The sequence below is a fragment of the Tachypleus tridentatus genome, chromosome 6 (genome assembly GCF_004210375.1).
Source record: "Tachypleus tridentatus isolate NWPU-2018 chromosome 6, ASM421037v1, whole genome shotgun sequence".
Lineage (NCBI taxonomy): Eukaryota > Metazoa > Arthropoda > Merostomata > Xiphosura > Limulidae > Tachypleus > Tachypleus tridentatus.
In genome coordinates, this window is record NC_134830.1 from 61,552,435 (window position 1) to 61,575,225 (window position 22,791).

General features: G+C 31.1%; 1 protein-coding gene across 1 annotated transcript; it reads left to right on the forward strand.

Annotated features, from left to right (window-relative positions):
- The first annotated feature begins 655 nt into the window (after positions 1–655).
- Positions 656–22,542, forward strand: LOC143252662 (ADP-ribosylation factor 1-like). The gene is made up of 5 exons (XM_076505153.1): positions 656–1,030; positions 6,975–7,155; positions 12,086–12,196; positions 17,958–18,082; positions 19,484–22,542. Exons 2-5 carry the CDS (start codon positions 7,008–7,010, stop codon positions 19,643–19,645), a joined length of 546 nt encoding a protein of 181 aa, XP_076361268.1. The 5' UTR covers positions 656–1,030; positions 6,975–7,007; the 3' UTR covers positions 19,646–22,542.
- The last annotated feature ends 249 nt before the right edge of the window (positions 22,543–22,791 follow it).

Here is a 22,791-nt window from a genome sequence, read left to right on the forward strand (position 1 = left end):
TTTCAACGATATAGATTTATTTCCAACAGTTATTTATTTATTTCTAAAAAGTTTTCTGCCACAACATTTGGTAGATACTCTTAATTATTTTAAAAATCCAATAATATCTCCTCTTCATATTTTGAACAAGTATGTACAATATTATCCACTTGAGTAGGCGGAAATCGTCTGGTAGCATGCGTGGAAACTTTGAAAAAAGATAAAAAATGAATCCCACGCGTCAACGTTTGAGGGGGTCAAGGGTACGATGTTAACTCAAAGGTCTAACTTGGTTTCAAAAGTTTGGAATGACTCTTATATACTAAAATATTGGTAGATTTAAGCTAATAAATCATTATTTGTAATTCATATATTTTAAAATTGATAATTATTTGGTTTCTCTTCATAGCACATTTTCAATTATTTCAATATCCTTTTTGTAAGACGACCAAGTGCTTACTGAAATATAGGGTCTGACGAGACTAGTCCAAACAGTTGACGGTGAGTATTGTTGGCTATTACTTTCACTGACCTAAAAGTTTGGGGGCAGATAGATTTTACACATCTTTGCACAAAATTCTTAAAAAAACCTGTAACTTACGAGTGTAGCGTCATCATGTGGTAATTTGTAACATGATGACTCCCCCTCACGTGATAAACAACAACGAATCCGCTTGCGATACACATTTTGCAGTCTCCATTTTGACGTGGCGAGGATTGGAAATTGTTTTCATTGTCCGCCATTTTGTGCTTTTATTTTGCTATAGTGAAGGTTTTTTTAAATAAAGGGAAGTGAAGAGATTAATGATAAGTTGCACCAACGTAAAAGGTCTTTAACGTTGTTAGTCGTGTAAACATTAATATTACTTTGAGTAATTGATAATTAGTAACAGTATAGGGCTATGGTTATGCGACTAACGACGTGACTTCGAATTGAAAGTTGAAACTGAAAGTTATTATCTGACGTTCTTCAGCTTATAAATTATTGTAAACGGAAAAGCGAAGCAGCGTTCTTGGAAGGTGGTCCATTCATTAGGACTAAGAAAGAAAGGTATTTTTAGCAAAACTAGTATTATATTAACACTTCAACCTGTCGATATATAGTTCGTTGAATCTAGATGGTTTACTATAGTACTACTGATTATTCAGTTTATTAGTAATACTAATATACTAGTACTGACAGTACTAATATCATTATCAATCATGTTAGTATTAGCTGTAGTATTAGTGTGAATTAGTTCCACAGCTTAACTTTTCATTCTTGTTTTCCATCCATCCTGAAGACAGTAGAGTATAAAAATCGTATAATGAAATATATTTCACTATTTGTCTCTTGAGTATTTCCGTTTTCATTTTTCACTCGGGTAGTCTGTTTGTAATTTTTATTTAGGTACAGATTTCTAAAATCCTTTCGAATCATACATAGTTGTGTCTTGAGATGTAACTGCTAAGTTATATACAGACGTGAAGAATTACTGTGCATGTATATATGTACCTATGATATATGAATTTCTAATTACTTCAGTATACATACATATATATATATATATATATTTAGTTATAATTAGCTTTATACTGAACTTGTAGCAATATATGCATATATAGTATTATTGTATAACTGAAATTTCAGGACATGTTTTCTTATATAATCTGTGAATATTTCTTTTTAAAGACCAAGCTACACAAATGAGCTCTGTGTGCTTAGCTATACTAATACACATGCCCTATTCACACATATGTGACACTGACAGCCCATTGCAAAGACAATTTCATTCAATTTTTCAAAAAAACTAAAATAAAATGAACAAAATACATTTCTAATAGAAATATAAAGCTAGGCAGCCAAGTTGTCTACATATTGGTGATAAAACAAAGTTTGAAACTTGAACTTCAGTGTTTAAATCCTATACAATCTGAAATATGATTTGTATATAACACATTTTGATAGAGCAATTGAAAATAACCAGCATAAATACTGCTTTTCTGGATGTATGAACCAAACATCACAGAATGTAGATGAATAACTTGGGGTAATGGAGTATGCTATTTTTGGTGTTTGTTTTGGACATAAGTGATGCCATGTTGATTCTGCATGGTTTGTTTCAGGGCAAGTGTACTCACATTAGTTATAAATTGACTTTAAAAGATCTCTGTGGTAGCTAAGACTGCCCTCCAACATTTGACAGCAGCCAGTGAATAAATGTTAAAATCAAAAACTATGCTGGTTCCAATAGGCTATAGCAATGAGGATCAACATCAACTGATAGCTCTGTTTGGCTCTGGCTGGTTTCTGTAGATCCAGTAGAATTTACTGTTTGAAGACACACAAATAAAACTTTAAAACTATTTAGAATTCTTTGAAGTATTGAATTTATAGAAACAAGGTTATACAATAAACTTTGTGTTGTATATTACATAATATATGAACTAATGCATAGATGTCTGTCTAAATTGAACTGAAATGGGTCACAAAATTATGAATGGGGATTGTAAACAGCTTGTACGTTGTCCTAGCAGCAACGCCCCCTATAATATTGTTCCCATTTATACTCTCCTCCCTGGGACACATGTTTGTCAACAGTCACATTTAAACTCTTTCTTAACCTGAAGATGACCTAGGAAGGTCAAAACATTGTTCTCTCCTCATGAATAAAAGTGATAATACCCATACCAACCATTCTTAGATACATTTTTATTTCAAGTGAATTTCTCATCATCAAGTATGATTCATATTGTTGGGCGTGGCTACAGAGAACGTCTGATGTAAGAATCCATGATAAAAATGGTGTGAATGATACATCAATTACATCATGACATAATGTACAGTTGATAGAGGTTACTACTGTCAATCATAGTATTTCAAGTTTACAACCAGTGTGATTACCATATCTCTTCTGTATTTTCATAGATATATAGGTAAGATCATACTTCATTATTAACATTTGATTATTCACAGTTTTCCTTTATTCATATAATATGAATACATGTGTGTGAGTTTGAAATTGATTGGGACTATTTTATCTTACCATGACACGGGTGTCATGCAGTATCAGGAAAGTAGGTAAAGTAATAATTTTATATCGATTATTTATGTTTTATTAATGTTGTTTCAATGTGCTGGTTGCATGGAGCAAAAGAATGATTTACAGGTATTATTTTGTTTGAAGATTTTCTATAATTATTAACTACATAATTGAACTTGCAGTGTAAATCTATTGATTTGTGACTGGAATCCAGTGGTGTGTGAAGATTTTATTTTCCTTATTTAAAGTGCAGAGAATTAGTACTGTAGATGCTTTCCTTTGTTGTTTGTTTTGGGGGTGGATGGTACAATAATTTACAGACTTCTCTAGTCAGGAACTATAATTCTCTGGGATCTGCTAGTTATGGTGACATTTGAATAAACTGTCTATTCTACAAATAAAAACAAGTTAGGCATAACTGGTATAGCAGTAGAGATGCAGTTGAAACTTAGTTACTTGATGTTATAATGTTGTATACTTTTGTAATTTGATACATACTAATAATGAATAATTGTGTTTTGTAATAATATAAAAATATCACTCTTTTTCTCGTATAGTTGGAAAAAATTGTAGTTTTGGTGTTGCCTAGTAAGGTATCTCTAATTCTCTTCTTACTTGTAGGATAGTATCTAAATATATGTGTTGTATTTATTGAAACAAATGATGTTCTGTGTATATAATTTATTAACAATTGTGTACTTAATTCCTAAAAATTATCTCTTGTGGATTTAGTAACTTTCGTTTTTGCACATGCTCAGTAAAACAGTACTAATACAGGTTATTTTCAGCTGTTGTTTTAAGATATCTGTTGTATAAAAGTTACATTTCAAGTAGTATGATATTTAGTATGGAGGTTCATGCATTTAAGACCTTTTGTTACAAAAATGAGTCAACTCAGATGTACAAGTTTACATTCATGATGAAGATGTGTTTTTGAACTTATTTTAATATTTGTTGAAATATTAAGGGTAATTGCCTTTGCAATAAGCTGTTGTCCAAATCTGAAGAGGACATGTATAGAGCTGATTCACTTATCAGCCTTCAGCATACTTAAAGCTGAATTTTAGTATTTGTCTTTTACATTGACTTGTGGCAGGTGGAGGCAGTACAGGTGTATGAATACACACACAATTATTCTCATTGTAGATTTCTCACTTATTTCTTGTGAAATGTGCATTGTGTTGTAAGTTTTTATCATTAAATTACATATTGAGTCTTAATTTTTGATGAAGAAAAAGTATTATTAAACTGAACTAAAACTCTGTAGATGTGATATTTTGTTAAATATTACTGTGCCTTTGGTTTAATTGTTCTGGTTTTGCTTTCCAAGTACTGTAACTAGGCTCACAGCATCAACAGGTCTGATAAAGAAGGAAAGAAAAATGATTGTCATAAACAATTAAGGGTGTAGCTAATTTGAAAATGAGTTATTGAAACTTGCAAATTTGATCAATATAAACTTTTCAGAAAGTTGATAGAATGTGCTTACAAGATGATATAAATGAGTTGAAAGTTATATACATGTTTTTTATTGTTTTATGTGGTGTCAGTAAATGCTTAACTGTTAGCTTTGGCTTGAGGTAATTTGGATTTTTTCTTGGCTAGTATTGTTTTGTAGAACTGGATAATTAGTAGAATTTTGTAATAAATTAATCTTTGAGTTCGATAATTGATTATTCTCGCATAACACTTTAGTAGTTGAAAAGGGTTAAATAGTAATAACATGAAACACTAATTTCAGTTTGACAATGAGTTGTGACACTCAGTAAACTGAATAACTTTTGAAGAAATAAGAATTCATAATGGTAATAATTGGAAATCAGATTCAGTTAGTTGACTGTTTTTGTAACATTAATCAATTGGAAAGTAATTTTGATTAATCACTTATTGTACATAACTAATAGGTGTAATCAATACCTATAGGTAGTCAGTTGTACAAGTCAATCAGCTTTGTCATGCTAATGTAAATAAGGCTGGCGAGACCTTGTTTTGAGTATTATGTATGTTTGGGGTTAGTTTACTTTGGGAAGGATACCTACCTACACATCAGAATTCTGAGGTGTACTAGGTCAGTGTTTAAGATACTTTAAGCTATAAAAGAGGTTTGAATTTCTGTGTTGGTTTTCTCAAGATAGATGTTTCTGAAACTGATGTCTGTAGGTTTTGCAAGGGTATTCCAGGTGAACTGCAAGTCATTGTCCAAAATTTCATAAAAATATTTTTGAAATGTATGATATCATAGAATAAGTATTTTTTGTAAAGTGAGGTTTATATGAATTAAAGCAGTTAATTTTGGAATACAGCATTTTATGTACACAATCTTTTTTTGCAAAACATAATATTGATAGGTTTTTGGGACTCGTGAAAAATTGTAAATTAAAATATGTTGTTGGGTTACTAAAAATTGAGAACTACTGTTACAGATAATAGAATAATTAAAGTGGCCTTGATACTTGTATGGAAATTTTTTTATAAATCCCTCGTGTAATTTTGTGCAAAATTCGAAAACAAAACACTCTTTAGGGTTTGAATTCTGAAATGAAAAGATGACAATATTAATCTGAAATATATTAATAGCTTAGAACTTAAAGTTAAAGCACTTTCTCTGACAAAATTATTCATAAATAACTTTATAGATCTAAATTGTTATATTCTAATTGCCACCTTTCTCTGATGTATTCATTTCTTGTTTCATTACAAATCATACATGTAACAACTAATTATTATTGGCTCATATTGTGCACTTGTTTCACAAGACCATAAATGGGGGCATACTGCATTCAAACAGATTTTCAAAAAAATAAAATAAAAAAAAATTGGACAACCCAACCCTTGCTCCCAACTTCAAAACGACTATTACAGATTTGAAGTAATTCAACTTTAGTTTACTTTTGAGTTAACAGACTGTTGGTGTGACTGTGCTTCACATTTAATATTATCACATTGATCAAACTGTGGATCGATCTGGACTTCCCTTGAATTTTGGCTTTGAAATTAAACAATTTTCAGAATACTAAGTTTATTTATTACTTTAGAGTTATTGAACTGTTCCACAATGTTTTCATGTGTGTTAACAATGGCATTGTTTTAGAAATAATTTTTTTAACAACTTCACATACATGTACAGAAAAACTTAACTTCTGTAGGCTTACTACAGTACTAGTAACTTAAAACTATGTAGACCCTGGTTTCTTACCACACAGAGTCTGAATTTTCGAGAAGGTATGGCAGTATGTGTTAAAAAAATAAGTAAGTGAAATAGACCTTTTGCATTTGTGATTTGATGTGATTGATAATTTTATGTGACCTGAGAAGGATTTTTATTGAGACATTGGGGAAAACTACCAAAGACGACAGGGCTGTCCCAGTAAAACTAAAATGTCCAGTCACTCTACATATCTCATACATTTTGAAATTGTCTATTGGTCAGTTTCAAAGAACAAATGAAAACTATGTTGTAGGTTGTTAATATTTACTTAATAAAATGTTAAAACATAATCCTTTTGTTAAATGAAATATTCAGCTACTATGAAAACTTGATACTTTTTATAACAAGTTAACCGAAATTCATATAATGTAATTATGACTTAAAGTTATAAGAAGATAATCTACAGTCTTTTGGTAGTGATTAACATTTGTTTGGTTAATCCTTGTTATATAATTTATGAATTATCAAACTTGCTCTGTTCAAAGTTCCATAAGTATTCATTCCTTTTTTTTAATTTGCTTCTTAAAGTATTTTGGGCTGGGCCTAATATTGCATTATGTTTTAATAGTTTCTTATTTATTGTAATTATTAACTTTGAAATTACTGATGCACATTCATATTGATTAATTTAATCTTTATTGAAAAAAATGAATCTCGGAAAATGTCATGAGTGAACAATAATAGAAATATGACTAATTAACTGATATATTTTTGTTGGGTATTATATACGCATGTGCTCACCTTAATAATTTTCTTGTTTCTAGACCTCAAAGTGAGTAAGGCCATTAACTACAGTCATGGGGAATATCTTTGCTTCACTTTTAAAGGGGCTCTTTGGAAAAAAGGAGATGCGAATATTGATGGTAGGACTTGATGCTGCAGGAAAAACAACAATTCTGTATAAACTCAAGTTAGGAGAAATTGTTACTACTATTCCTACCATAGGTAATTAACATATCGAATCTTAATATATTTCAATGAGTTTGTCCTATAAAACAATGCAAGAATAATACCAAAACATTATACAATGTTTATCTATTTAATTTTAAAAACATGTCTGAATTATAATTTCTGTAATATCTGTAACACACTGAAGTGCAAATGATTCATTTTTCTGTTTTGTGTGACATGATTAATTATGGGGTCTTAAACTATGTAAATTTATGAGGCAGATTGTTTTTCAGTCTCCTAAAGGCAGTGTGTGCCAAATAATATTATTGGTTGAACTTGTATGGAAGGTCTTGTGAAATGGACGTGTGTATAAGGTTTGAAAACATATATTCTAGTTAAAACCATTAAAAAAAAGAAGTGATTATAAGAGGGAAACAAGTTAATCATTATTTTACAACATTTGTTCTTGTTTTTTTTTTTTTTAATCTGAAATAGTAGTATCTTAATGTTGCACTTGAAGGTTGAACTCTTTTTGGAAATGGTTCCCAACTAGTATTAGAGGTCTAATATTTTGTGATGTTTTTCATTGCTTATGATGAAGTATTACATTATTTTCATTTTAAAAGTGCAAATATATTTTTCTCTAACAGGAATTCAGGTAAAGATATTTATAGGTATTAAAACTTGAACTAAGGGGTTGAAGAAAGTTGTTTGATTGTAAGTCATTATTAACCATGCCAAATTTATGGGTATTCTTGTTTCATGATCATGAACTCGTGGAACATTTTACACAGCAGTAAAGTGGCTCGGAACCAAGTTCCCCATTTCTGACTGGTATTGATGAGAATATAAAGGATATGTTGACATTATTAAAATTGTAGTGAGTTTACCAATACATCAGGGGCTTAAAATAGTTTGATATAGTGCAGGTGTTTAGACTTCACAGTTTTAGAAATGTTGAAAGAGGTAATTAACTTTATGAGGATAATTGAAGCATATTAATCATGTTCTTCCTGGAAAAAAAAAAAGGAACAGTTAAGAAACTTGTTTTATCATCACTTTGCTCAGCATCATTATCAGACTTGTTTTAGAACATAAAACAAAAAATTGATGATGCATTCTTTGCCTTATATAAAAAATAACATCTGTTTTGTTTTATTTATTTGCATCAGGCATATCCTGTGTCTTAGCCAGTTACGTAATTAGTTGAGCTTGAACAAGGAAAATAAAGAATGTATATATGAGTAAATGTAGCATAAGTTTTTTAAAAAATAATTCAAGATATGAAATGTAGCTTTTTGGTAAAAAACAAAAAAGGTTTTACTTTTTCTGTCTTTATATATGTCTGTAATTGTATGTAAATTTCTATGAATTGTGTATGGTGTTGTTGAAATAATAATTGTTTGTGGTTTTATAGGAAGAAATAAATATAATAAATATTGGATATACTTCCTAGGACTGTTTTGGCTTATAGAAAGTTGGAGCCAAAAAACAATGTCAACCACAGAATTGTCATCAATTTTCAAAACCAGGAACCTACTTTGAACAGTGGATTAGTATATACACACCACACACACACACACACACACACACACACACACACACACACACACACACACATCAAAACCAGGAACCTACTTTGAACAGTGGATTAGTATGTACACACCATACACACACCTATGCTAGCGATCAAGAAATTTACAAACATTGCAAAGCATAATAAATACAGCAATTAAGCTGTATTTAGGTCTAGAAGGAAATATGAAATTTTAACCAGACTAAAGGCACAACCTAACTCTTTCAAATCCTGGTTTGAAAGAACATGATAGCCTTTTAAGAGATTAAAATTGGTGAGAAAACAAATTGGACATTCTAAGTTGTCAATTGGTTATTCATGTGTCATATATTGAAGTAATTGTATATAAGGGACCATTTTCAAAAATGGAAAGAGATGAACCAAGTCACTGTGTTTGATTTAGTACATGAATCATATCTCAATAAATAAAAAGATATGAGGTTATTTTATGTTCTAGCCTATCAGTATTGGTAATTTGAGTTCTTAATTTGTACAAAACCTATACCCTTAGTACTTTGACGTTACAAACATTTTAAATTAACCAATGTATAATAATAAATTTTTAATTATAATTTACAATTTAATATCAAACTTGTTAACATACATTCATGAAATCGTAGTTCAATAGAATTTTGAATGCAAGTCAGCATATGAAATAACCTTTCATCCACTGCAATAAGGTTAATAAGTGCATAAAATAAAAGCATGTGCTGATTATTAAATTTAACAAGAATACCTCAACTGCTCAAGTTTGTATTTTCATACTTTTTATTGTTCCACTCGAAACATTTTTACTTTATCTGAGCCTTCAGTATAATAAACTTAATTTACTTATCTTTCATTTACTACTTTCGTAAACACTTCTTCATTGTAGATACAATATCTTAAACACTTCCTTTAACAGTTACCTCCAATCCCTAAAATGTATTGTGTTGAATGAGTACAAGTATTAATTTCCTGTATGCTGAAAATAGTCTAAACAGTTTACACACACCTGATGCAGTAAAACGAGAAGTGGAAACACTGCATACTGATTCATGAAATTTTAACTGTATTTTCAAACATGAACCAGTGTACTTCCCTCGTAAGTTAACCCTATTGTTTAGCTGTCTTACTGTAGTTAGCTCAATGTGTGCATGTCATAGCATTTTAGAGAGTTACAATTAAAAGTTAAATTACTGTATTATCATTGTATGTTAGTAAACTTAGCATCAAAACATATTTAGTAAATCAAATATTAATATTATATATGTTTTAAGTTCTTAATTTCATGAAGTATTTAAAATAAGATCCTCAATATCTCCTAGTACAAGAATTGTAACATTTTTTTAAAATTCTTCCCTCTTTTCTCATTCACTTACTTCCCCTCTGAGAAGTACAGAATTTAATATAGATATAAGGAAGGCAAAATATTTTCAAAGCATTCAGTCTTATTCATGGAGTCATAAACTAGAAAGTCAGTCACTTGTAACATCCTCTCTTTCAAAGATTGCCAGTATTTTTTCTGGTATTTAATACTATGTTATTTATAACCAACAGAAAGCTAAGGGTTTAATTTATCAAATTGTATGTTGTTTTTAGTATTGTTCATTTTGTCTTTAGGTTGAAAGTCTCTCAAGCAATGTTTAGATTGATGAGCTTGGCTAAGTTTTAAAAGCTCTCATGCCATGATTAGAAACTAAGTTAAATTATGATAGTTATAGGATATTGGTTCCTTTGTTATTCTGTATTTTTAGGTGCATTTTTTAAGTAAATAAAAATTACTTTGTGTACTAGTACAATTAGTATTAAAAACAGTAGGCTTAAATTTCATTGACAACTGACAGTGACAAAAAAAATGAGGTACAAGTAAATGATATACTTTTTGTTTTTGTATACATTCGTATTATAAATATAACCAAAATTTAAAAATTAGAAATAAGGCTGGATAAGGTAACATAATGAAAAAACAAAATATGAGTTTTGCTTGTGAGCAACTCATGTATTATGTTATTCAACACAGTAATGTGAGAAGTGTTTGCTGGGTGATTTACCACTTGTAGTGGGATTATTAGTTAGACATGGGTCAAAGGGAAGTAAAATTAAGAATAAGTGGACATATACTGTTACGAACTTTAAGTTATTTAAGACACTGTTGTAATTTTATGTCATAGTTTGCAGTTGTTTTAGAAAGAAAAAAAGTAATTTTGGTTTATGTTGCATGTTTGGCGGTGGGTACTAGGTCAGTTAAGTTGATCAAATGTACATAAGGTTAGAGTAGAGAAAAATAGGTTTTGGAAATTATGTAAATGAAATTTGGAAATTTTGTGATGAAGAAAACTTTCAAATCTTAACATGAAAATTAGTTTGCATTTGGAATAATTAACACTGACTGTGTGTTTATGAACATATTTTTATTTAAGTACTTAATTAAAAATTAATTTTTGTGTACAGAAGACTTGTAATGTTTATAGAAATCTTGGTTAATTTTGTTAAGATACACAAAAACATGTTAAAAGTTGTAGTATGGAAACTGATAAGTACATTAGGGTTAGAATGTTGATCACATTGATTGAGTCCGTGGCAAGAGGGTTAACAGACACATCTAATGTAATTACTTGGATGTTGGCTTGTTGGTCAGGTTACTCAACTCACAATTTCCTGGGCCTGAGTTCAAATTTTCTCTTCACATATGCTTATCTTTCCATCTGTGAGATGGTGAATCCCATTTTTTGTTAATAGAATAATAACTCAAAAATTAATGATAATTGATTGGCTGCTTTCCATCTAGTTTATTACTTTAAGATTCGGGATTGCTGGTAAGACAGCTCTCAAGTAGTGTTTCTTTCCTTGGAAACCCTGAAGTACATTGTTAAACAAAATTTTCTGCATTTGAGCTTCATACATTTTTGAATTGGTGTAATTTTGAATATTCTCTTGTACTACATGTTTTATTAATACACAAGCTGTACCTTTTCAGTTTGTGCTCTCACAGATGCAGCTTGAACTGCATCACTCTGTACACCAGATTCCAAGAAATAGGAACTGGTATGATCAGCTATGTAAGAAACTGAGGTCAAATGTTACTTATATTACTATGTATTTTTCATTGCATTCAAGCCACAGTCTTGTAGCTATTCAATCTGAGCAACATGTATTTTTTTTCACACTCACTTTTTTTCCATATTGGATATTCACTTACAGCAGATGTTCTTTGGTTTCTGTCAGAGCAGTAACTAGCTTGATATACAAAAGCAGTTGAATTTTTTTTTCTAAAACCAAAGCTGTAAAATAAATTTAAAGTCTGTAATTTTATTTGGGCCTCCACTGATTATTTGAAGGAGACAATTTAACAAAAAAATTAAAATATTAGTTATTAGATTTCTTACCTGTGTATGTGATTAATGTGATGATATATTTGTTTTTCAGGTTTCAATGTGGAAACAGTAGAGTATAAAAACATCAGTTTTACAGTATGGGATGTTGGAGGTCAGGATAAAATCAGGCCATTGTGGCGTCATTATTTCCAGAATACTCAAGGTAGAGTTGTTTTGTCCCTTTATTAACATATATTAATAAATTTTTATACTGGTGTGTGAAATAAACAAAATTATTCTTCCTCTTGGATAAATTGTGTGAAAGCTTTTATATGAAAGCCAAGGTTGCAGAATTTGTGGATTTGGGCTTTTTTTTTCTCTCCTTTTGCTTTAATATTTGATATTGCTGTGTGTTACTATCTTTTTCTGTGCATGTCATGAGGGTTCAGTAAGTTACATTAAATCTTAAACTACTGTCTTTTCATGGTATACCTATAAATACAGCTTAATCATATAGCTACTACTCCGTATTCTAAGAGTATATAAATTTTACATTATTAGATTTATAAGATAATACTTTAGAAAATATAGAATTTCCCTAGTGTGAAAATTGCAATGTTTGCTTCTATAGGAATACCAACCTCCAATTTATTACCACTACAAGGTGAATTCCTTATATTATTGGCATTGTCCAGGCAAAGCTCGTTTCATAGCCTTTAATCTTACTTAGTTCCATGAAATCCACAACCAAACCCCTATTATCATACCCATTTATCACGTGCTTCCTTTTTAAAATTGTCAGTAGTGTTTTTAGTACTGTGCTATTCATAACAGATAGAGAGCTAAAGTTTTCATCTATCAAGTGATGTGTTATATTCCTTGCATCTTCTCACAAAATAGCTTTTCTTAAATAGTGCTGCCATCTATTGGTAATATTTTTCAAAATTTCCACTAGCTTTCCACCTACTGCTGCTCATCCACATGAAGCAACCCTCAACCAATAGGAGCATGATACAACCCCTATTGTAACCAGTTCTCTCTTCATATTTGCAAATTAATCACTTCTTGTTTGGTAGTAGTACTATACAGATATGCTGGTTTTTGCTTGCAGATTTATAGATATTTTCCTTTATTATTACATTTTTTGCATTTTGGAAGGTTGCTTTTCTGAACTTTTCTTACTTTTTCAAGGGCCCTTTTGTTCAGTGTGATGTGGCTCCCACTCTGTGGCAAGTGTTCTGTGATCAGGTATAGTTTTATTTGAAAATGTGCACTATTGACGTATGTGACCATGCTCAGTGTCAATTATATTATAGCCCTTTTTACCATGGGCCTGATGTATAGTTCCAAGTGCTGCCTGGTGTTGTTTGTGTATCTCTGTTCTATTGTCATCTGTGTATAAAACAATAATTAAATCACAAGACTGGGTTATGCACACAGTAAAGATGGGTCTTCTGTAGGACTGTTAGTAGTTTTTTGCTTCTTACCACAGATCTGATGTTCATTTCCAAATGCTGCTAGAGTTTGGTTGAACAACTCTTTTTGACATGGTAGCTCTGATTTTTAAAACAGAATATTACAGTCAACTGTTACACTGTATCCAGTGATGTGGTCCTTCAAACATTGATGCATTCCTTCTTTTCCTTATGTGGAGTGTAGGGGTCTTACCACTTACCATCTGCTGGTATGGTGAACCATGGGGGCTTGTAATCCTGCATGATGAATCATACCACTTAGTCGAGAATAGGGCAGTGGAATTCTGCAGGCGTCAATGGTGTATAGCAGTTTTTGCTGCAGACCTATTGTCCAGTTTCAGATGCTGCTAGGTTTTGGTTTAGCACCACACCATATTACTGTATATAAATTGATTTTTTTCCTACCATCCTCTGGAGGTACATTCCCTGTGGGTCTGGTGTTGGTTGGAGTTGGTCTGGTATATATCTATAATTGTAGTTTGCCAATCAGGCTGAGATGTTTCTTTTGGTGCTTTGTAAAATGGGATAAGTTTTTCACTACCACTCCATTAGTTTAAGGTTGGATTCTAGGTATTTTCTAAGAGCAGGTAAGATATCACATTGGAAGTTAGCACTTCCCTTCACCAATAATGTATTTCCAATAGATATTTATCATCCAGCTTCCCCACATCTAGTGATATATGATGTAGGGCTGCTGCATGATCATTTACATGTGCATTGGATGTGCAGAAGCAGGAGTAGGGAGGCTAGTGGTGAGTTTTTACACCAACAGAGGGCAGTGTTAATTCAGAAGAGTGGAAGTAAAGAGCAATTGGAAATATGTGGAAAATTTTCAATGTAGGAATATGTTAACTTTCACTTTCAGTTCAAACTTTGTTTCCATTGGAAGTAAAATCACAAGCCCAGATGAAGTTTTTACAGCTTTCATTGCATAGATGGGGAACCAGAAAAACTGTGTTAGTTACAGGGCATTGCCAATTTTTTGCATGTTATTATTCCATGTTCTGCATTATTTATTTAAAGAAAGAAATTATTTAGTGTAGTACTAACATTAGTATAAAAATAGCAAAAAAACACTCCACTATTTTTTTTTTTTTATATGTATTATTCATGTATTATTGTAAAAGGAACTTAAAGGTAAAAATATGAAGTTGGGAACAGTATGATCAAGAGGGCTTTTATAAATGAAAATAATCTCTTTTGACAGCAAGACAAAAATTACGCACAAAAAAAAGATTTACAGTTGATAATAAATGAACATATAGATTGTAATATAAATCAGTTAAAGCCATTTTCATCCAAGCAAAAATGGGCATTCTTCTAGTAAGAGATAAAATAGTGTTTTACAGAAAAAAGGTTGAAATTTATTTAGGAGGTTTAAGAAATTATTTAGATAAAATATGAAATTTTTTGAGATGAAAAGTATTTTTAATCTTGATGTGGAATTCACTTAGTATTTGGTCTAGTAGTAGAAATACCATATGTATGGACACATCTTTAGCGAAAATACTTCATTAAAGAAAACCTTTTTGTTTTGTTTACCAGAGACTTGTATTGGTTGCTAAAAGTGAAATTTTATGAAGATACACAAAATTAAAAGTTATTGTACGGAAAATGGACAGACTTCGTAGTGAGAGAGTTATTGATGGTTAGTTAAGGATTGGTATGGTTTGATAGCAAGTTGAGCTTGTTTTTACTGTAACTATAATGAAAGTTCTTATTATGTTTGCTTATTTTAAATTACTATGTTGTTATACCAATTTATAATGAGGACACCTTGCACAGTGAAAACTTTGCTAATTCAGTTACATTGTACATTGACTTCAACTATTTTGTGTTTTTTTGAGGAATAGATAACATTTTTATAAGCTTTACTTGTAATTCTGTAATCAATTTAACAGAATTCAATTAAATTTTAAATGTAAGTCTAATAATGTCAATATTTGACTCACCTAAAAGGATGTTACATATTTTCAAAGTTTATTTACAGTTTGCCATTGTATTATTTTGATTCAAAAGAAACCTGTGTGTCACTTGCAAAGTGATGAAAGTTTATATCAGTACCTAGTAATTAATAATATCAGCCTAAATATCTAGAGGAAAATAAAGGTGCATAAATGTGTGTATTATATGACTCATTGTTCCTAAGAGCAGGAAACTGATGGAATTATTTTGTATTTCTTTTTATTGCAACTTAAAGAGGTAAAATGTCATAATTGAAACAAAACTTTTAGACTACAAGGAAAGTTAACTATGAAAATGTAATATGTCAAAATACACTTCTTTAGTTTCAGTGACACTTTCTTTAATTTTAAGTCTTTGCCACTCAACTAAAAACTTTCAGGTCAATTAAAACATTAGATGGAAATTATTACTGAATAATATCATGCAATTACTTGTTTCATTGCAGCAGTAAAAAGCATAAAGTAAGTTGTCACAAAAAATAAGTATATGTGTGGTTTATGAACTGTGCTTTGAGGAAACCAACTAGACAACTCTAGTATTTGTCATGCTGTAACATTCTTCAACTTTAGTAGTTGTTTTTCTTAAAATTTTACACATTCACATTGAAGGCTATATTCACATTTGATTGCAAACTACTAACTCCACAGAGATCCCCATACATAGAGTATGTATTTTTTCTGGTTTCAGGAGTAGAAAAATCCTATCCCTGCCACACCAAACATGCCCTTTCAGCTGTGGGGTGTTGAAATGTTATGGTCAATCCCATTATTCATTGGTAAAAGAATAGGCCAAGAGTTGACAGTGGGTGGTGATGACTAGCTGCCTTCCCTCTAGTCTTACTGCTAAATTAGGGATGGCTAGTGCAGATAGTCCTCGAGTAATTTTACATGAAATTTGAAACAAACCAAACAAAAATCTTAAATCCTACATAGTACACAAGTGGCAGTGTTGGAAACTTTGCTTCTCAATTCCATATGAAGCATAAAGTAAAGCAGGAGTTCTCATACAGTGTCAGGTATCACACTGGGCTTAAGTGGAAGAACCATTTATCATTGCCAAATAAATTTTTGTTTTCCTTTAAGTCACTGCATGAAATATTAAAGGTTTATCACAGAATTTATTTGGAGGAAATTATCCAGTAATTTATTTCAGAGAAATTTCAAAGTGAATTTATGAGCAACTTAATTGCTAACATAGGTAGTGGCTTTTTCATTTTTGATCCAGAGCAAAGAAATAACAGTTGTAATATCTTGTGTTAGCTTATTTGTTACTGTAACAGTTACCTGTCATGTGCAGTCTCTGTATGCTAGTTGCACAGAAATGTGGTGGTTTCAGTCATGACCTAAGCTAAGCTTTTGTAATTTAAGGACTGGAATTCAGTCATTTGATATTGAGGATGATCAGATATGTGTTTGGGGAGCTGGAATGACGTTTGGAAATTTCTGGAATTTCTGTTGTTTGTTTAACTGATAGAATGATAGGTTATTAAGATTAAAAAATAAGTTTACCAATGATATTCCTAAGACAGTATAATTAATATAAGTCTAAGCCTGGATAGATTATAATTATGACCCTGTAGTATTCATTTGTGGTACCCATGGATTACTTCAAACCCAACTTCACTGATTTTTGTTTTTTTATTTCTGGATTAATGTAGTATGGAGACTATAAATAACTAGGGAATCATAATAAAATACATCAATAAAGTATAACATTCACAAATAAAGCTTTTAGCAGACAAGAATATGGTCAGAGGCACATGATGAATGAACAAAGAGGCAACTTTGAAAGTTTTAGAAGAAAAGTACTTATCACTGACAATGTGCACTAATATTACATCAGATGGGGCTGCATCAAGCTTTACAGGAAAGACCAGTGGTGCAGGTGCTGTCTTACAAGAAGCTTTAGGACCCATATCATCATGCATTGTCATGACCACCATTTGTCTTTGGTCTGTTGAGACACCTTTTAGAGTTGCCAAAGGTATCAGAGGGTTGGATGCCTTGTACATATACTTGGATTTAAGTGAGAGGACCAATAATAAAATTCTTGTAAAACTTGTTCAAGATGAATCTATTCTACAGTTAAATAATAAGACTCAGGTGATCATAAGGTTTCTAACCATGGAAATGACTGATATCTGATTACTACCATCTTAGCATAAGTACTTTTAAGAATTATACTCTAAAACATGATTAGGTTGTGGTGGTCATAATATGCACTAAAGAACTTTGTAGAGTAATAAGTTATTGGCTTGGCAGAAAAGAGTGTCTTTGCATAGATAAAATTAAATATAACTTTGAGAAGTTAGGCTAAATATACATTCCTCTGTTTTTACCAATAAATATCATGATAAAATGTGATTCTTAGAGCCAAAGAAATTATTTGAAGTAGCTCATCTGTATCAGAAAGCATCATTGATTCTAAAACATCAAAATTTTGTCATTGTTAAATTTCTTTTAAACTTGAACTTCATTATTCCTGATATTGTAAAAGACTTGAATAGTATTATTTCTATCCAAAATTTGTTTTGTGTTTTTTTAGGGCTAATATTTGTAGTGGATAGTAATGACAGAGAAAGAATTGGTGAAGCAAGAGAAGAGCTCATGCGCATGTTAGGAGAAGATGAGCTAAGAGATGCTGTTCTATTGATCTTTGCAAACAAACAGGTATTTAGGTGTTCATAATGAATTAATAGATTGTGTGTTTTTAAAGCTGTTGAGAGTCTGTAAATGCAGCTTTTAATGGATGTTTCAAACACTCTGCATAATGTATTTGATTCTAAAATGGCTCACTTGTGTAATATATATCATAATGGACTGGACTGGATGATATACAAAAAACACTCAGCTCCATGTGAGAACTAACACTATATCACTGAATGACATTTCTTATTGACTTTTATGCTCTGTGTGAGGATATTTTGAAATATTGTAAAAAGGGAGGGGGACAGTAATGTATTAGGTTGTCCAGAAATAAATGTTGTTTTTGAACTGTAAAATTTGAAAAAGTATGAACTAGTGTTGTAAAACATGCTTTAATAAAAGTAAGCACCATTTGCTTCAACACACTTTTACCAACATGTAACGATGCTGTTTATGTCACTGCTGTAGAAATCAGAGTTTCTATGGTCAGTGAACTTTCTGAAAGCTTCTTCTGCAGCTGCCTAGTTTTGAAAACGTTTATTGTTTAATAAAGTTGTCAAAGTGTTTGAGGCAGAACCACAATTCCCAATTCTTTCAGATTTTGGAGTGTCATCCTTGACAGGTCTCATGATGATGATTTTGTTAATCTTTAGTCAGCTCATGCAGAACCCACTTGTGCAACTTTTTCGTCTTTCCAATCACACTCAGGTGGTTGGCAACGCTTGATTTGCTTGTGCCTAGCTTTTCTGCTAGCTCACGTACTGTTGTGCAAGGGTCTGTCCCAACTGCTTCCCTTAACGTGTTGTCATCTAAAGATGGCTTCCTTCCACGACCTTTGTGGCATTCAAGACTTTCATTTCCATGTCAAAATCTTTGGGAACCAATGCTGAACTGTACGTTCAGTTACAGGTTCATGGCCAAATGCCTGGTTGATGTTCCTTGTAGTTTCAGTAGCTTTTCATCCAAGTTTGAAGTCATAGATGAAAATTGGACAAAAGTTCTTCTTGTTCATGCTGCTTTGGGGGTTGTGAAACTTATTCTGAGTAGAGTTGAAACAGCAGACAATTAAGACACCTTGTAAGTGACAAACATTGGATTAAACCAACCAACGAATGACAAGTTACTCAATATTGAGCTTCAAAATGTCATCTTGAGAATTCCAACATTTATTTCTGGACAACCTAATATTTGGAAAAATCTGCCTGCAATGAACATTGTACTGCCTAAGGATAGTTTGTAACCAAAGACATATCACAAAGAATGTCATGAGGATGAAAGAAAGGGCCATAAAGTCTAGACACTCATTTTAATCTGAACATTCCTCTGTACAAGTTAGGACTTATATTTTTATGGGTTGTTAGTTTGGATTGAACATGATAAATCAATGTACTTTTTAAAGCTAATCACAGTTATTTTTTTCTTCAGGACTTGCCAAATGCTATGAATGCAGCAGAAATAACGGATAAACTGGGACTCCATTCATTACGAAATAGGAATTGGTACATCCAGGCCACATGTGCAACCAGTGGGGATGGTCTCTATGAAGGTCTGGACTGGCTATCAAGCCAGCTGCGAAATCAGAAATAATGAATCTAAATTGTTATTCTAATGTAGTTACACATTTTATTTTATTTTTCAACTGTTTGATGTTATCATCATGATATCCTACTATATTACTATTTTTTTCATCCACGTTAGAAATAATTTAAACAAATCTGCTCCAACCAGATAACAGCCACATTTTTTAATATTTTTCTTGAAGTAACTTAAGTAACTTGAAGTAATTTAATGGTCGGTTTATCACCATTTACCATTAGGGTTAATTTTGTGATGTTTTGATAAGAAAATGTGAAATTATATTTTATAAAATGTTTTTCCTGTACTGTAAAGAAATTTGTATTTTTTTCTGTAGCTCCATTCATTATATTTAGTACATTTTTACTGCTTTAGCCAAGTTAAAAAATATCAACTTTTATGTTCCAGGAACAAAACTGTACAGAATCTGGAAAAAACCTAGTATTAAACATTAATTATGTAAATACTATTTGTTGCTTTTTATTTTTCACTACTTTATGTTTATGAGTAATTATCTCATTACTGAAAGCATAATAAAGGTATGGGGCATGTTGTCAAAGATCCACCCCTTGTAGGATGCCAAGGGAGATAGAAAGTTAGGTTGAGGTTTTAATATTCCACCAAGTCAAATTGTGGGGCAGTATAACACTAATCTGTACTTGAAAACGTTTTGCAGAAAAATAAAGCATTTGTCCTTGTGTGTGTTGTGATGGTGTTGTTTCAGAATTGTGGGTTTGGGGTCAGTGTTTCTCTCAGTTTCTTTTTGTTAAGATAAATAAAGAATGAACTATTCATAGAAATATTTTCTTTTCTCACTTGTCATTTACAACAGAAGAAGTAATATTTATCTTATTTTGCTGTGTTTTGTTATGATTAACATAAAAATGCTAGAAGAACACATGTAACTTTTAGTTTGTACTAGGTCAATAGAGTTATAAATATTACGAATATATGTGGCTAAATTTAGTAGTTAATTAATAGTCATTATTCAAACTGTAAAATCATATATCTCCCCCCCAAACCACACATTTTAAGTGTGGGTGAAAAGGGTTTTTTTTCACACAAAAAAGTATATACACTGTTTATCTGAGCATTTAATAGAACAGTGATTTTTAATCATTATTTAATATGTGAAATTATCATAAAAAGAAAATATTTTTATTTTAAAATAATTAGACTTTTTCAAGTTATTACAATACTTATAAAATATGAAATTCATATTTATGCTATATTTTCTTGGTGTTAATAAATTATTAGTGTGTTATATCAAAATATAAAAGTTACATTTTTGAACTTTCATTACATCAGTCCATTATTGATGTAAATAGTAGAGTTGAATGAAATTGTTTGCAATTATTGTGAAAGAGAGGTAGTAAGAGTGTTGCTTCCTATTAAATTATATTGTTCTGGCAATGATTTATGAATTTATTTTTTTTCTATATACTTAAACATTTTGTGAGAGAGAAACTATTTTTTCATTCTTCTAAAGTGAATATTCTCAAAGAAATGTTGCGATTAAATATAGTAATATAATGTTTTAATAAGTTAGTAAATATAAGATATAGTTAAACATATGTAAGGGTGGTTAAAAGCTCAAAAGATATTATATGTTCTCTTTTTGTTTTCAAGTTTTTATTTCTGGGTCAAGCTTGTTCTAATGACAAGCATATGAGACTGTGGATCTAAGTTGTCTTCATGATTCAAGTCCTGTCTCCTCAAAATTTCACTGTGCACTTAGGGATCATGGGTGTAGTAAGAGTGATAGTCAAGTTATATTTTTATTAGAGTAGCTCAATTAAGTAATACTGACTAGTTGCAGTCTCTTTAGTCTTATGAAAATTAGGGACACCTAGCTCAGATAGCTAATATTGCTTTGTTCAAACTTAGAATTAGGACACCTAGCTCAGATAGCTAATATTGCTTTGTTCAAACTTAGAATTAGAGATGCCTAGCTCAGATAGCTAATATTGCTTTGTTCAAACTCCAAATTAGGGATGCCTAGCTCCACTAGCTAATATTGCTTTGTTCAAACTCAAAGCTAGGGATACCCAGCTCAAATAGTTAATATTGCTTTGTTCAAACTCAAAGCTAGGGATACCTAGCTCAAATAGTTAATATTGCTTTGTTCAAACTCAAAGCTAGGGATACATAGCTCAAATAGTTAATATTGCTTTGTTCAAACTCAGAATTAGGGATTCCTTGCTCAAATAGTTAATACTGCTTTGTTCAAACTCAGAATTAGGGATGCCTAACTCAGATAGCTAATATTGCTTTGTTCAAACTCAGAATTAGGGATGCCTAGTTCAAATAGTTAATATAGTTTTGTTCAGATTCCCAGACAAGTAAAACTTAATGTTTCATAATCAGTAATCAGTCTTGCTTTGTACAGTTTAAAGCTGTTGACATTTCTATAACTAAAGGTCTTTATAGATACCCCCCACACTTGCAAGTATGTAGTATAATATTTGCATATTAAGAGCTTTATTTTCATTTATTTATAGACTTTTTTTTAATATAAGCTGTTATGTACTCCTTAAGTTGCTCTAACTAGAAAAAAACAGCAATAAATACCATATAATTGATGAAGGGTTTTTGTGGATAACCAACTGGTGGAAAGCTAGAGGGAAAATTCGACTATTAATGTGTGAATCGTTACTTCCTTAGCTTAAAGAGAGTGATAATTTAATGTGGTGAGATATGTTTGTATCAGTGCCACAGGTAATTTTTTTTTCTATATTAATTTTTGTACACTTTGTAAGATTATGAAACAACAATTTATATAGCAGAATGAGCAATATGTGCATTATAATGGAGTTTGTTTAACATTTTGTTAGCCTTGCCATTGTAAGATTAAACGTGAGACCTAACATTTATACATTTAGAGCTAATAAAGTATAAATTGAAAGTGAGTAACCTATTATGGTGGATTTCTATATTACTGTTTTTATAATAATGTATTAGTTTTTTAATTTGTTACATGGATACGTAATGTGCATATGAATATCAAGTGGCATATAATAATTTCAAGGCCCAACATGGCCAGGTGGTTAAGTCGCTCGACTCGTAATCCGAGAGTTGCGGGTTCGAATCCCCATTACACCAAACATGCTCTCTTTATCAGCCATGGGGGCCTTATAATGTGACGGTCAATCCCACTA

What these genes read in the sequence shown, in the direction of transcription:
- LOC143252662 (XM_076505153.1), top strand. Translation starts at nt 7,008, where the DNA reads ATGGGGAATATCTTTGCTTCACTTTTAAAGGGGCTCTTTGGAAAAAAG. An exon ending in TACTACTATTCCTACCATAG is followed by an intron (nt 7,156 to 12,085) that starts GTAATTAACATA and finishes TTTGTTTTTCAG; the next exon opens with GTTTCAATGTGGAAACAGTA. An exon ending in TGATCTTTGCAAACAAACAG is followed by an intron (nt 18,083 to 19,483) that starts GTATTTAGGTGT and finishes TTTTTTCTTCAG; the next exon opens with GACTTGCCAAATGCTATGAA.